This window comes from Pelecanus crispus, chromosome Z (genome assembly GCF_030463565.1).
Source record: "Pelecanus crispus isolate bPelCri1 chromosome Z, bPelCri1.pri, whole genome shotgun sequence".
In the NCBI taxonomy this organism is placed as follows: Eukaryota; Metazoa; Chordata; class Aves; order Pelecaniformes; family Pelecanidae; genus Pelecanus; species Pelecanus crispus.
The window spans coordinates 4,234,593-4,249,738 of NC_134676.1; the positions used below are offsets into that span (position 1 = coordinate 4,234,593).

A 15,146-nucleotide genomic window follows, 5' to 3' on the forward strand; every position below is an offset into this window, starting at 1 on the left:
ACAGAAAGCTAGTTAAAAGAATAGATGACCATTTTAATACAGTTTGGAAGTAATGATGATAGAGCTTGTACAGTGTAACTAGTTAGATAATAGTTATCACTGAGTGAAACCAACTGTTGGGTATTGAAGAAAAATGGATTTGGGGACTGAACTGAAAAATAACCTTTAAATCTAACAACTTCTGTAAGGCGTAGGAGGGTATCTGATCTGATGGTTATACTACATAAAGACAGCTCACATTTTTTTTTTTTTTTTGTAGAAGTCACCAGATGGTTTTTTTCATTTGTAATTCTACTAAATGTGAAAGCTGTTGATCACAATTGCAAAATTGTTACTCATTGTAGTGAAAGTATCCTGTATTAAATGGAACAAACAAGGATTATATGTTAATTATATAACATATTTGAGCAATTGACTGGCATACAAGTGATGATACGTTCTACATAGGCAATAAGGCAAGTAACAGGTTTGAAGTCCTACTGGAAGGAAAAAAGGACAGCAAAATGAAATTCTAATTCGCTATTCTGGTATTATATGGAGCTCGTGAAGACTTGAGGACTTTTGTCCCCCAAATGCTAACTCTTACAAATTTCCCCAGTCATTGAACCAATAGGTGGGTATTTTTTTCTGACAGAAACACCACCTCCGGGATATATCAGTGAAGATGGAGAAACGAGTGACCAGCAGTTGAACCAAAGCATGGATACAGGTAACACTTACTTTTCACTACTTTCAAGACTTGGTGTCCTGGTTTCAGCTGGGATAGAGTTAATTTTCTTCCTAGTAGCTGGCATAGGGCTGTGTTTTGGATTTAGGATGAGAAGAATGTTGATAACACGCTGATGTTTTAGTTGTTGCCAAGTAGTGCTTACACCAGTCAAGGACTTTTCAGCTTCCCATGCTCTGCCAGGTGCACAAGAAGCTGGGAGGGGGCACAGCCAGGCCAGCTGACCCAAACTGCCCCAAGGGCTATTCCATACCATATGGCATGATGCCCAGTATAGAAACTGGGGGGAGTTGCTGGGGTGCTGCTGCTCGGGGACAGGCTGGGCATCGGTTAGCAGGTGGTGAGCAATTGTATTGTTCATAACTTGCTTTGTGTATTCTTTTTTTTATTATTATTAATATTACTCTTTTATTTCAATTATTAAACTGTTCTTATCTCAACCCATGAGTTTTCTTGCTTTTACTTTTCCAATTCTCTCCCCATCCCACTGCGGGGGGAGTGAGCGAGCGGCTGTGTGGTGCTCAGTCACCAGCTGGGGTTAAACCACGACACTTGGGATCACTGGTTGTCGTCCCTCTGCATGGTGGCATGAATTCAGCCCGAACGATGATGGCAGTAGCCCTCTGCACAGCCTGGGGTTTTCTGTTCAAAATACCACTTTCAATCTTTTATGAACAAAATAATATTTTGCTAAGGGAACGCTTTTAAAACATTCTGTGCCATATTAAGTACGTTTCATTTGTTTCGTGAAAAAAGCATACGGGTCTAATTAAGACTTCACCAGAAAGCCTTAAAATAGATTTTAATAGTTGACGGGTTTCAACTTACCCCTAACTTTACGTTCTGGAAACAGGTTCATTGAAGCAAAATTTTTGTTTGGCCTAAAGAAGTTACAGAAATGCTGCATTTTGAGAACCTGTCTCTTAAGTCTGACAACCTTACCTCTTCTGCCATGTTTCAAATTAATTCTTGTATGGAAGGCTCTACTGAAAGAGTAGTAGAAACATTAAACATTTTGTGCCTTTGTATGAAAGGGTTTCTGCATAATCTGGTTGGCTTTAGACTTGGACAAAGCACAGTTAATGTGCTGGATAAGAACCTCCTGCTATGTGCTGGCAGACTCGAGTGTGTGTTTGGTTAGCTAATGTTAGCAACCTTTTTCAGTTAATTGGAATCAACTGCACTAGTTTCTGTAAGAACTGCAATATTTTCCCACTATGTGACAATAGGTACCTTAATTAAAAAAGCCTGACATCAACAGTCATTGTAGGAATGTTTCTGTGCAAAGCCTCTCTGTATTTTGCCTACTAGTGCACAAATTGTGTTGGAGAGTTCATGTTTTCCTGAGTTTTTTCCTTGCTCCTTGCAGGAAAGCATAATTTCCTCAAATGAGGAAATCCAGCTTGTTCTTTTCTAGAAATAAACCCTCTCCTTTGAGAATAGAGAGGTAATATCTTGATTGTCTCGTCCACTTTTTCTTAGCTTTTTTCACTGAATTTGGGAAGAAGTCAACTACCTTCTCACTGGAGAAGTGCATAAATAAAGATATGTTCACAGAATGTGCATGAAGTGAGAGCTCTGCCAAACACAACACTAAGATGTTAATCGAGTCTTTACCAGGAGGGGTAGGTTCCCAGGAGTCTGGAAAATTAAATGTAATCTTAATTCAGAATAAGCATGTGAAATGCTGGAAAACTGGTTGTAGGATTTCTGAGGTTTTGTACTCCAAAGAATTTTAATGTAGAACTGTATCTAGATAATGGTCATACCTACCCACCTAAAATAATAAGAATCATTTGCTCTGAAACAATCTGTATTGCTCCAACAGGATCTCCAGCAGAGCTGTCTCCTAGTACTCTCTCCCCAGTTAATCATAGCTTGGGTAAGCTGGAACTACTTTTAATTGTTTCTGTGTGTGTGATGACTCTTCTTTATATATATAATTACATTAAAAATGAAGGTGTACTTTAAAAAAGTAAGAGCTGTATTAGGAGGAGACTTTTGGGTTGGCTTCCTGATGATAAACATAATAGGGCTGGGTTAATAATTTGTTAATAACTACTCTATTTCTGTAACTGTTGAGCTTCTAGCAAAGAGAAAGGATAATACAGATGTGTGTGCAGGAATAGCATTTATAAAATAAATAGTTTAAAGGACGTTAGCCTATCCATAGTGCTGCCCAGACTTGCTGTCTCCCTTGTATGTGCGTTCTGCTGCTCTTCTCATGTTCTGTTTCACCGGTGACCGCAGCACGCAGTTGTTGCTCCCACATGAGTTGCCCACCTGCTTTGATCAGGTGCCATTGCTGTGTGTCTGTATAAATGCCTCAGGAAGATCAGATTCCCTTGGGTTTGTTTAAGGAATGGATGTGACAGGAAAATGCTGTTCAGAAAGCTGAGTAAGTAATTAGGGTAGGTAAAAAGGGGAAGCCATGCAGGAAAAGCTGAAGATGCACAGGGAAGATACTGAGCTCTGGTAGGGGAGAATAAAAGGAGCTTAGAGCTGCTTTTAGATAAAGAGACAGTATAAGATATAGTGTAATACAAGGGAACATCATTTTCATATTAATATTTTTTTTCTTTGTGTGGTTCAGTGTTTGATAGTTTAATCTTTTCTTTAACGTTGCCAAAATGTTTGCAAGTTATAGAAAGGCAACTGAAATGTCTCAACGTCTGGCACTCACAGCAACATTAGCTTAATCATTTTACCGAGCAAAATGCAAGCACTGAACTACATGAGCTGTGGTCAGATTAGATCACTCCTTCTTCCCCTCCTCCTTTCCTTGTGTGGAATATTGAATTCCATTCTGTTTACTGGGGTAGGTAAAAATGACAGCAAGCAAAATATAATCTGAGTAGTTTGAGGAGACTACTGCTGTCGTTTCTGGAAGAGACGAATAGCAGGGCAGATCGATTTCTTTTCAGCCTCAAATTCTGTGTTAAGCTTGTTTTTTAAAATTTTTTTTAGACTTGCAACCAGTTACTTACTCGGAGCCTGCGTTTTGGTGTTCAATAGCATATTATGAATTAAATCAAAGAGTGGGAGAAACCTTCCATGCATCACAGCCTTCCCTGACCGTAGATGGCTTTACAGATCCATCAAATTCAGAACGATTTTGTCTAGGTCTGCTTTCCAATGTAAACAGAAATGCTACAGTGGAAATGACAAGGCGACACATAGGTAAAAATCTCTCATCTTTTAACTATTTAATTTCATTTTAGCCATTAAATTAGCTGGAATGATCCAGGTAGGATGGGCAGATCTGTGTGGTGGGATCCTTTCACCCTTGTGCAGCCAGCCATTGAACTTCTGCCTCAAGGCTTGCCAAGGAGATCTTGGTCTCTCTTGCTAAGGACAGAAGAGGAAAGACACAGAGGTCACCACTTCTGAAACCAGGGAGAAACGTAGCAGCTTCTGCTACCACAGCCAGTTGCAATTGGGAAGAGATGTAGTGATGGCTGGAGCTGAAAGGAGCTGCCTTTCCTCAGTAGTCACTAAGTCAGCAGCAGCAGCAGTCACACAGCTGTCGGCTGAGAGCGGCACAGGAGGAAGCCACTCAACTGTATGGGATTTCTGCTGCTCACGTTGCTGTTCTTTGCCTTCTGGAAAAAGATGATGCACCAAAGCATCCCGGGGGCAGGTTTTTGGCGTTCAGGCTCCTCATTGGACCGCTGTGCCCTGGGTAGCATTTATATTCAGAGTTGCTTATAATTGAAATTTAAGCTGCACTTGCAAAATACTAATATGTTGCTTAGTTTATTCTAATTTATAAAATGCAGAATGGACATTGGTAGTACTTCTGGAATTCTTTTCTGAAATGGGAAAAGCTGCCATTGAGATAACACGCTGTTTCGACATGATCAAGATTTTCTTTGTAGTGGTTAGTAAAAAAATATTGTTTTCCGCAGTGCAGCATCTTGGCTTGAAGTTCTTCAATAAACTACTTTTTTTCTTTTTTTCTGAATTCTTTTATTTAGCAACATTCATGAGATTTTTTTTTCTTTTTACTTTTAGTAAAAAAGTTCAACCTCTTTAATAGAACCTTCTGACTCCCTCTATGCCAAATCCAAATGCTTGTAATAAAATTTTAGATGTGCAGAAACCCAGGCTATGCCTGTGCTGACTGATGAAAAAGGTCAATGATGAGGAAAACCAAAAAATGTAAGGAGCTCTCACTCTTTTACAGAGCTGCTTGCATTTTGTTTGAAAAAATAATTTTAAAGAAAAAGGGGAAGAGAAGCTATGGCCTTCAGAGGACCTGTTAATTATAAGTAGTTTTCTTTGGGAGATCAGTTGTACATGACTTCTCTTACTTGTGCTAGAAATAACCCATACAGATTTTTTTGCACTCGGAGAGAGAGGACAAGATCACAATTTAAAAGTGAGCAATAGGATTTCTTATGGGTTTTTTTTTTGTAGTAGGGCTAAGTGAAGTCCTGTTGTTTTTGTCAAAGTAGTACAGAGAAGGGGTATGCAGTGGGTTGTGAAATTAGTGTGGGTGCATGTAAGCAGACAGTGTTGAAGTGGTATACTTGTGTTTTCCTTTTTTTGCCACAGTGGCCTGTGCTACTTCACATACAGCACAAGTTTCAATTTTGTTGAATCTAATCCTTTTATTTCAATTTTGGTATTTCTTTAAGTGAAAAAGTTATTTGGTAATGAACACTGCTTCCTGACTTGGATTTGGTTAAAAGCTGTTACATGACTAGAAAATTCTGTCTCACTCTTGATGAAAAATTATTCTGCTTCTCCTTCAAATATTGTGTGTTCGTGGGAGAAAAATGCAAGTTAATTGTGTTCTGCTCCTGCTACAGCTGTCAGCCCAGCAGTGTGGTCCTGTGGATAATTGATTTCTGTTTCTGTTGTAAAGAAAAACCTTGGCCTTCTCTGAAACAAAATACTCCCTTGTTTGTTAATCTGCTTGGGTCATGTCATAACTAGAGTTCCTTTGAATTTTGCTACAGGAAGGGGAGTACGTCTCTATTACATCGGTGGAGAAGTTTTTGCTGAGTGCCTAAGCGATAGCGCAATTTTTGTTCAGAGCCCCAACTGTAATCAAAGATATGGCTGGCATCCTGCAACTGTGTGCAAAATTCCACCAGGTTAGTAGCCTACCAAAGGTCTCAGGCAGAAATGTCTAGTGAATGTATTCACTGGATGACATTTGCTTTCCTTTTGATACCTAGAAGTGGTTTCTTTATAGTTTCGGGCTTCTGTGTAGCAAACACAAGTATTCATTGATTGTACCCTTTTGACTTTTTTTTTTCCCTTTATAGGATGCAATCTAAAAATCTTTAATAACCAAGAATTTGCTGCTCTTCTGGCTCAATCTGTGAATCAGGGTTTTGAAGCAGTTTATCAGCTTACTAGAATGTGTACCATAAGAATGAGTTTTGTTAAAGGATGGGGAGCTGAATACAGGTAAGAAAAAAAACCTTTGCATTTAAATTTAATAATTTTTCCTCTTTCACTAATACACTATTTCTGTCTGGCTTGAGTGCCATACATACAGGCTTCTTACTGCTATTGTAGATGTGCTGTCTGTAAGTTGAACCCATATTTTCCTTTTTCTCCCCCTCAGCTATGGAGCTCCGAAGTCATAAAGACCAGTAAACTGATTTTCGTGTTGCATTGAAGTCAGCTGTTGAGCAAGGATTGTTGTCAAAAGTTCTGTTTCCTCACTCAGTCCTGCTTGCTTGCTTATTGTGGTGAAACCACTGACAACATCTAGAAGTTTCACAGTTCGTGCTATGAGATTATTTGCTGTTTGTTAGACGTGCAGTCGTCTTGGTCTCTGTCCTGTTCTATATGGAGTAAAAGGAGTTTGTTAGGTTGTGGTGCGGGATGCAGCTGATGGTACCTGACAGAAAGACTTGGAGTCACTTGGAGTGCATTCCTGCAGAATGAAACAGCTGGAGAGCACACACTGAAGGGATGGCAAATGTTTTGGAACTTGTAGTGGAAAAAACTTTGCCAGGAGTAAGATGACTGTGTTTATGTAGTAAAACTGCTAAAAACAGGTTTTTGAGTGGAAAAAATAGTTTTATCTGCTTTTGAATAGAATCCAGTTGTATTCTCTATTAGCACAAACTAAGAATTGTAGTTGAGGACCATGCCTGTTTTTAATGTAGTATGGGAACTTGGGAAGAAAAGGCATTGTCTTCTAACTGAGCGGTATTAAAGATTTCATTATTTTGGAGAGCTAGAGATGTGGTTTTAAAGAAATCCCTTAAACCTCTCTAGAAATTCTCCACTGAAAGAATGGAAGTCTGACACATCAATACCCTATTGCAATACATAATGATTTTTTTTAAAAGCCGTATCATTTCTGAAGTTGAATACTGGCATATAGGTTCCACTGTAAATCCTGGGGTTTTGATTCTTTTACCTGCTCTTGAAATATATATATGTAAACAGTGGCATCAGTGCATGGGGGAGGCTTCTGGGCTAAAAGAAGCCAATTTTGTAAAAGCCTAATTAGATGAAATGAGAAATTTGAGTAATGGAATAAATTGGTACTTCTTTGTTAGGAGGAGGTACACAAGAACGAATCTGGCTCAAGTTTAAAGAACTGTTGGATTTGGCTCAAAAGGAGTGTGTATACACTTACGCATAATTAAATACAACATTCAAATCAGAACAGAAGAAAGGCTTAATCAGAGAGATTATATGGAGACGAAGTGAATGTGGCGTAAGCGCTGGGTTATAACAGTGGGGAGGCTTTTGGTAAAGTTATTTCTAAGGAGGGAGAATGTGGGTTGTTAGTAGTCTATAAACCCTTCAGAGATCATAGGGTTGAAAAGGCTCCAGTGGAACGGAAACACTGCCAGAACAGCACAGAAACCGATTGCTGCCATAACGCTGAACTAGTTCCTTTGCATCTCTGTTTAAGACGGTGCTAATAAATTATTGATGCACAAAACTTGTAGGTTATGCTGCAGTTGTGATTAAAGCAAGAAGAGGTTGCTCCTGCAAACACAACCTTGAATTTATATGAATGTAGTCTGAATTGTCAAAATAGGCCAGGAAGCAGGGTAAAATCTGTCATTCTTGTTAAAACTTCTCTGCTTCATTATTATGTCAAAAACATTTCGCATAGAACAGGCTTTGGCAAAGCCAAAGCTTTACTTACATTTTTGGGCATATGGCATACGTGCATAGAGGTGTAGATATGGCAAGGTGGTAGATTTTATAAGCTTGGCAGACAAAATAGCTTAAAGCTTTCTGCTTGATACATGTTGGCTTGAGTTGAGGATGGTGGTAGAAGTTCAGATTGGCAATCGAGTGCTCGCGTTAACACAGGAGCTATCCAGGGCTGGGATCATCCTCTGAAGAAAGTTAAGGAGGGGTAATTACAGCAAAGAGACTTAGTGATACATGAACTGGAAATCCATGGGTAGAAGAGGCTGAGTGTCAGCTTTGAGACAGCTGCTAAGTGACTGTCACTATTTTACCAACTTTTTGCCGGTGTAGTGCAAAGGCAGGGCTGTTGAACAGAACCAGTTATAAAATTTTGAGGAAGTGTGTTGTGGAACACATTGTAGGGGAGTTGACAGCAGTGGAATAATGAACTTCCTTCTTTGGGAGAGGATTTGAGACTAAATGGAGTTATATTTCCTGTGGTTTAGATTGTTCTTTTATTGGATCACTTTGTTTTGGCATAGGCATTCGGGGCTAAGATAACAATGTTTTTTGGAGTGCTGAGAGAGCACAGACCCCAGCCACTTTCTTCTCCTAGAAAATGTGAAACCACAGACAACTTCTGAAATCCATCCTCTCACTGGCTTAATCTTCCTGCCTTTTCAGTTCCTCTGTTTATATAAACAGATTTCCTTAAAGCGAAGGGTTGCAGTGCCAGCAGTAAAAATGAAGGGGCTGGGTTTGTGTCTGCCTTTGAATCTGCTGCCTTTGAATCTTAATGGCTCCTTGCTTTGACTTTGGGATAGCTAGAATTACTAGGAAAAACTGGCTTAGCAACAGTAGTCCTGCCAGTCTAGTTTGGGAAAACTCCCATGCCTGGAGTGGGTACGGTGAAATAACAGGATTTCTCAGGCACAGTATGTCCAATACTGATTTCTTTACTTTGGAGATGAGAAGGAAGATTTTTGAATAACAGGTCTCTGAAACAAGGATATATGGGAGAGTGAATGAAGCTTTTATGGTTATCAGTCCTTCAGCTTTACTGAGGCTTTCTGTATGGTGTTTAATTAAGGGCTTCTATTGTGGAAAATTACAGGCAAGTTTATATAGAAGATAAGGGAAACACAATTTTTCCTTAAATTGTTTGTGTGAGGATGTTACAGTACAAAACACATGTAGAAGTGTAAGATTACAGGAAATGGGAGATAAAGTTTGGTGTTGCTTTGAGATAGCATCAGTTAGCACAGTATAACCACACACTGTGTTTTGACGTAGTGTTTCTGACAACATCTAGCAGTTTCCTTTTACATTCTCTTGTCAATTGCTCCAAAAAACCAGATCTTACAATTGCAGTAATATTGTGCTGCTTGGCCAGGCTGACAGTGCAGACCCAAGCGTTTCCATTCTGTATTTCTCAGAAGCTGTCTACAAAATTCAAACCCAGTTATGCATGCAGGCTCTTTGAAGGTTGAGATACAGCTGCACGCAGCTATCTGTGATGTGAACACCACATTGGTTGGACAATCTTCAGTTTTGAATTTCTTTTTAGAAGCGAGGCTTTTGGTGTGGCACTTGAAACAAACGCTGCAGTTCTTATTCTCCAGAGCAGAATATTCTCACTGTATTATGGACAAGCATGTAATTATTGATGTGTTTTATAGATATGGGGTGTTTGGGGATTTTTTGTTGCCTTTTTTTTTTTTCTTCAAAGACTGTCTGAAAAAAGCTTAGTGACAGTTATGGCAATGGTTGCAGATTTTTAATTTTTCTGTGCGGTAGAAAGGATGGAAACGTATTTAATTGTATGATGGACTTTATGGCAGCCCAAGCTGCTTTCTGACTTTGCTATTATTTATTTTCTAGGCGGCAAACAGTAACAAGCACTCCTTGCTGGATTGAACTTCATCTGAATGGACCTCTACAATGGTTGGACAAAGTATTGACTCAGATGGGCTCCCCTTCAGTACGCTGCTCCAGCATGTCGTAAAACTCCTTCCTCCGTTACCAGTGGGCTAAATATCGAGTCCAATCAACAGACTTAATATAACAGCTCGTCTGTCGTAGTATTTGTGTGTGGTCCCCATGAACTGTTTACTATCCCAAAAGGTTTTTAAAAAAAAAAAAGAGAAAAACAGCACTTGAGGTCTCATCAATTAAAGCACCTTGTGGATTCTGTTTCCTATACTCTGATACTAGATGAAAATTTAGTGTATAGAAATGCCTTCTTCAGAAAGAAGAAGGGACAGTTCTAAAGACTCTTAATGGTGTTTTTACTGGGTATATAATTGAGTGTCCTAATGGTTTATCAATAACATGAATAGCTAAGTATATGTACAGGTAATGTATCACGATCTCAAATATCACAGTATTGTGCTGTTCTACATTTTAGTTCCCATAAATAGTAACTTGTTTTTTTGATTGGGGCAAATCTCTCATAAAATTCCAAGACTCAACTCCTTTATTCTTTTATATTTTTTTTATATAAGCAGGTTTTCGACTTGTCCTAAACATAACAAGCAGACTTTCCTTGTAGAAAAGCTTAACTTTTTGCTGCCTTCTTAAAGAAAAAGAAAATCCCTCCATTGTAAGGGAAAGAAATGTCTTGAGATTCATCTGTGAAATCTTAAGACACTTTATATGCTTAATGGGGCCTAAAATGAATTCATATTATAAATTCCGAGTATCCATCACACTAGGAGTCTACTTTTCCCTACCCATCTGAGTTGATGCATCTGTTGCCAGCAGTATTGCTGGCAGTGATGTAATTTGGGACTTTTTTGTACCTGGAATCATTGAAATCAGCATATTTTTCTCATGGAATGAGAATTTACCGTAGCATTGGATACTGGATTAAGTACACAAGGTTATTGGCTTACCCCTTACATCTGTAGTTTTTTCATTAAACAGATGTCGCTAAAAATCATGGTTTTTAGTTTTCGGAGCCAAATACCTTGAAAAATCCTTTCCCAGGGTAAACTAGACTCTTTCGTATAGGTTTTAAATAGATGCAGCTTCTTAACATATTTCAGTAACAGAATTTAAATTTCTGATCTGAGTGGCTTTGTATAGCTTACTTACATACCAGATCATACGCATTCATTATGTCATAATGGGCCTTGTTATTAAAAGTAGTTGCTTCTGCAAAACCTCTAGGATAGTGGTTGCTGAGGTATGACCAGCGAAGGAGGACTTCTAGGTTCTTCGTGACAGTGCATGTTATTGTGAACCCTTGGACACTACAGCTGCACCATATTAAAAATATTCTGAAATATATTCTACAAATAAGTCTGGGTTGGGGAAGGGTTGGGAAACTGTATAGAAGGGTTATTCTGACTTGAAAAATATACATCTTACTAACAATCTTGTGATCTAGCTGTCTGTCATTCTTTTGTTATTGTGGCAGTAGCAGGATTGCCTTTGTCTGTTTTTCCCATTGTTTCATCCATTACACTAGTACTGTACTTTGTAAGTACAGCTAGTGATAACTTAGCTTTGAGAACAAAAATGTGGCCAGTGTTACAGCTTTTAATCAGTTGACTGAATTGATGATAGTGATGGATATTTTTATGCCATAATGACTAGGGCATAAAAGCAATACCAAAAATCAAGCCTTGAAAAAGTGGGCCAGACACCTTTAAAAAAAAAAAAAATTGGCAAAGCAGTTACCAGTTTGTGCTAGTTTTACCAGTAGACTAATGTATTGGTAGAACTTGTGAACCTAAGAAATAAGCTTCATGCGTGTTGCATTTGCCTAATATGTGAATACACTAATAAAAGTTTTAATTCTCATGATGGTTGGTTTTTTTCTTAATTGCTGTATATATTTGCTGTTGAAGGTTAGGAATCATTCTAACCAACCCAAATAAATGGCACAAGTGTCCTGCGTGTTGTGGCTGGAAGGGTGTAGTTTAGATGTTAAAATCACTCCTTACGCAGCTAACGTGGATGTTCTGGATCTGTGTGTGTTTAATGATACAGACTTCTATTCCACATTAAGTTTTATTAAAGCAGTTGCGCTTTGGTTTTTTTCCTATCACAATCAAATTACGTCCTACTAGCTCAGATGTTTACTTTCACCTGTGAAACAGATAAGAGCGACTTGTCTGGGTGAAAGACTCCATTGCATTTATGAGCAGGTTGCAACTTGAATCAGTTGGGTGACCTAATTCTGTAGTCTCCTTACTGTGGATCTCTGTATGTGTTCTTTCAGTTTTGGCAATATTACTTGCTTCGCCTTGAACATTGTCATAACCTTGACTGTACCCTTTTTTGGTGCACGCTTCCAAGTAGCGTACAAGGACGCTGCAGACATTATCTGTGGACCTGTGGTGCTGCCTATGTGCAAGGCCATCTCAGTCTGTGTAGAAGTCACTTTTCTTGACTTCTGTTAGTATCACTAAAATATTCTCTCCTGCCATTACTGTTTCAGCCACAGCTTAGTGGAACAAGGGAACTTATCTGCATTCGAAATGTTTGCTTGCCTGTATTTCATTTAAATGCCTTTGGCAGTTCTTGAGTAACTTTAACCTACTCCTGTTTCTTAATCCAGTGCCTTTCTGCCTTATCCCACTGCTGTTCTGCTCTTCCTCAAAATCTGACCAGTGCCTGCTCAAGCATCTTAATGTGGAATGCCTGTGGTACGTAAGGAATGTGACTTCATCCCTCTTCTCTCCTCTGCCAGTCAAAGTACTGATGTCCAAAGTACAAATGAAAAGTGAATTTTTTTTTATGAGGCTGTTTTGTTAAATAAAATACTTACCAAGCAGGGAGTACTCAACTGGAGATACTTTAAGTGTGGATAGCCAGCTGCTTATCTGTATCGTGAAGCTGGAAAAACTCTGTATGTAACCGTTGCCTTAAGTTTGGACTGGGATACCGTGTGGCTGGGTTCTCTCTCCCTTGTCACTAGCCCTGCCTGAGCTTGATTTTCATAGTACTGCCAAAGCCCAGTAATCAAAAATCAGGTAGTTGATGTAAACAACTGAGCCTAAAAATTATTTTTGAGTTGCCTTTTAGCAGCTTGGATGCACTGAGCTGACATTTCAGAACCCTCCCCCTTCCAAAGAAAAACCCAGTTTCATGTAGAAGTTCTTCCAGGGCTGGGGCTTCGAGAACAATGTCAAATGCTTGGAGTCTTGCGGCTTTAATTAAACTGTGAGAATTGATGGTAGAACACCACCTCTGCGTATTTCCCCCTTCCCTTGTGCATGTTTCCTATCTAGGTGGGTAAGCTCTCCGCAGCAGGAATTCTCCGCTGTTACTTCAGCGTCTTGCACAGAGTCCTTTGGCTTCCAGGTGCTGTTATACAAATCTAGAACATGGCGAGAGCGGTGGTGTTTTCTTGTTCGGGATGTTGTGCTTAATCAGAACTTGACTTGACTCCTTGAGACTGCTTGCAGGCAGACAGTGTAAATAGTTTAACTTCAGATTCAGCAGGGAGAGGTAAAGTCTGAATTTGGGGCTCTGAATTGCTCTCTGGTAGAGAGCCTAGGCTGTTGGCTGAGGTGCCTGATGTAAGTGCATAAAGTATAAATATCTGCCCTAAAGTTCTTGGGTGCTATCAAAGTATTTAGCTTAGATGTTTAGGAATAATAGCTTGAAACTAATTTACACAGTAAAAACTAGAAATTGCAACTACCGTATTTCACTAAGCTTTATATTTTTGTGTGTCCAACTTGACTTTTCATGTTGAAGTGGGAGGGTGTGACATTTGGGGGTTTGATAATCATCTGCAGCTCTAAATTGTTGGCACAGTGAACTGTAAGTGTTTTGTTTTAACCTTCAAACTTGTCATACTTCGTTGTGGTTACGGCTTTTTTTAGCATTGCAAACTGAAATTTTACTGCAGCTGGGTTTTGAGTTAAAATATTGTGAAATACAGGATTTCACTATACTCCACCCACACAGTGTTTTACTTGAGTATGAAGCAGTGTTCCTTTTACCAAAACAATTTTGACTATAACCTAATTTTGGGGACGCTGAAGCTTCAACACTAGCTCTGAAGAGTCAGTGAGGTACTGGCTTTGTTAGAAGAATTGCACATATCGCAAGTAAGGTGCCAGCTGTATTAGAAAGTGCTTCTAGAAGGACCTGCTCAGGGAATTAAATTGCAGCTGGTCTGAAAGTTTATTGCTATTAAGAAAATATTAATGAAATGTGTGTTTTCCTGACCACTTAAGCTTGGCTAGTAAAGAACCATCATAAACTGTATTAAAGGAGGCCATTTAAAAATAACCTTCAGTCGTGTTGGTGGTCTTTTCCATCTCTCTTCTGTAAAAAAATTCTCCAAGTAAGGTTACTGTTTCTTCTCTTGGGAAAGCACAGTTTGTGGAGTAAGTTTCTAGTACTAGATTGTCACAGCTACGGAAACTGGAATCAGGGCTTCAAAGCTGAGAACAGCCTTTGATGTTACATTAGCTGTTGTTTCATTAACTGTAATCAGGCTTAAATCTAGTTAGTTGGCAGAAGAAAAATGAATGACAAATAATGGATATGTAAAGATGTCGGACCTTGATGCTCTTGATCCTTCTCCCCCATGCAGAAGATCTAGTCAGAATGGATTCAGTAAAGCCCAGTTGCTTGTTCTGTTCTTTTTGGAATAGGATCCAAAGTGGCAATGGACATATATGCTACAGCCCTACTGGTTTTTTTGGTGTTTTTTTTTTTTTTCTTTTAATTTGCAACAGTGAAAGTTGAAACAAAGCTTCTGTCACTCCTGGGTTTTTCTGTGTTAACAGCATCTAGCTATTTGCTTGTCTAAAGCTGCAGTAAGGTATCATAAAAAATTTATGTATGCCTCATGAATTAATTGAGCTTATGAGGAATGTGTACCTGAGGCTGCGAATTCCGTTTGATTTTAAAACTTGTCTTTGCTTTAAAGTCTTTCTTACCTTTTTGTTTTGAAGTAAAATTCCAAGAACAACTGTTGTGGCACCCAGCATAGAAAATCATAAAACTTAGGTTGCCAGCAGTTGCAGTTTATCATCGGGTAAAGGGGTGGGTGCTGTCCATCGGTTCTTATTTAATCTTTGAGAGGAGTTGTCTAGGTGGTTGGTCACCTCTGATCAAGGAGTAGCAAGGCAGGGAGGCTGGAGCCTCAAGCGTGCAGCCCGTTTACAAGGAAGCTGGAGTGGAGGCAGGTCAAGCTGTAGAGCCGTGCTCTGGACCAGGGAATTGCAGACTCCCCAGGGTTAAGTGTCATACACTCCAAACTCTTCAGAGACACAAAACAGTTGGGCATGCAATAGTGTACAGGTAAGCTTAGGTTGTCTAGATTCAT

At 39.2% G+C, this 15,146-nt stretch overlaps 1 protein-coding gene across 5 annotated transcripts in view; it reads left to right on the plus strand.

The window, feature by feature from the left end:
• Positions 1-11,622, plus strand: part of SMAD2 (SMAD family member 2) — a 55,106-nt gene extending 43,484 nt beyond the window's left edge. For 3 of the 5 annotated variants that reach the window (XM_075727236.1, XM_075727237.1, XM_075727240.1), the window contains 6 exons: positions 635-709; positions 2,556-2,609; positions 3,695-3,907; positions 5,692-5,829; positions 6,004-6,148; positions 9,731-11,622. In XM_075727236.1, coding sequence (XP_075583351.1) covers positions 635-709; positions 2,556-2,609; positions 3,695-3,907; positions 5,692-5,829; positions 6,004-6,148; positions 9,731-9,854 — 749 coding nt within the window. In that variant the 3' untranslated portion in view covers positions 9,855-11,622. The remainder of the gene's footprint in view (positions 1-634; positions 710-2,555; positions 2,610-3,694; positions 3,908-5,691; positions 5,830-6,003; positions 6,149-9,730) is intronic. The other 2 variants (XM_075727238.1, XM_075727239.1) reach the window with 2 other exon arrangements.
• Positions 11,623-15,146: the final 3,524 nt, after the last annotated feature.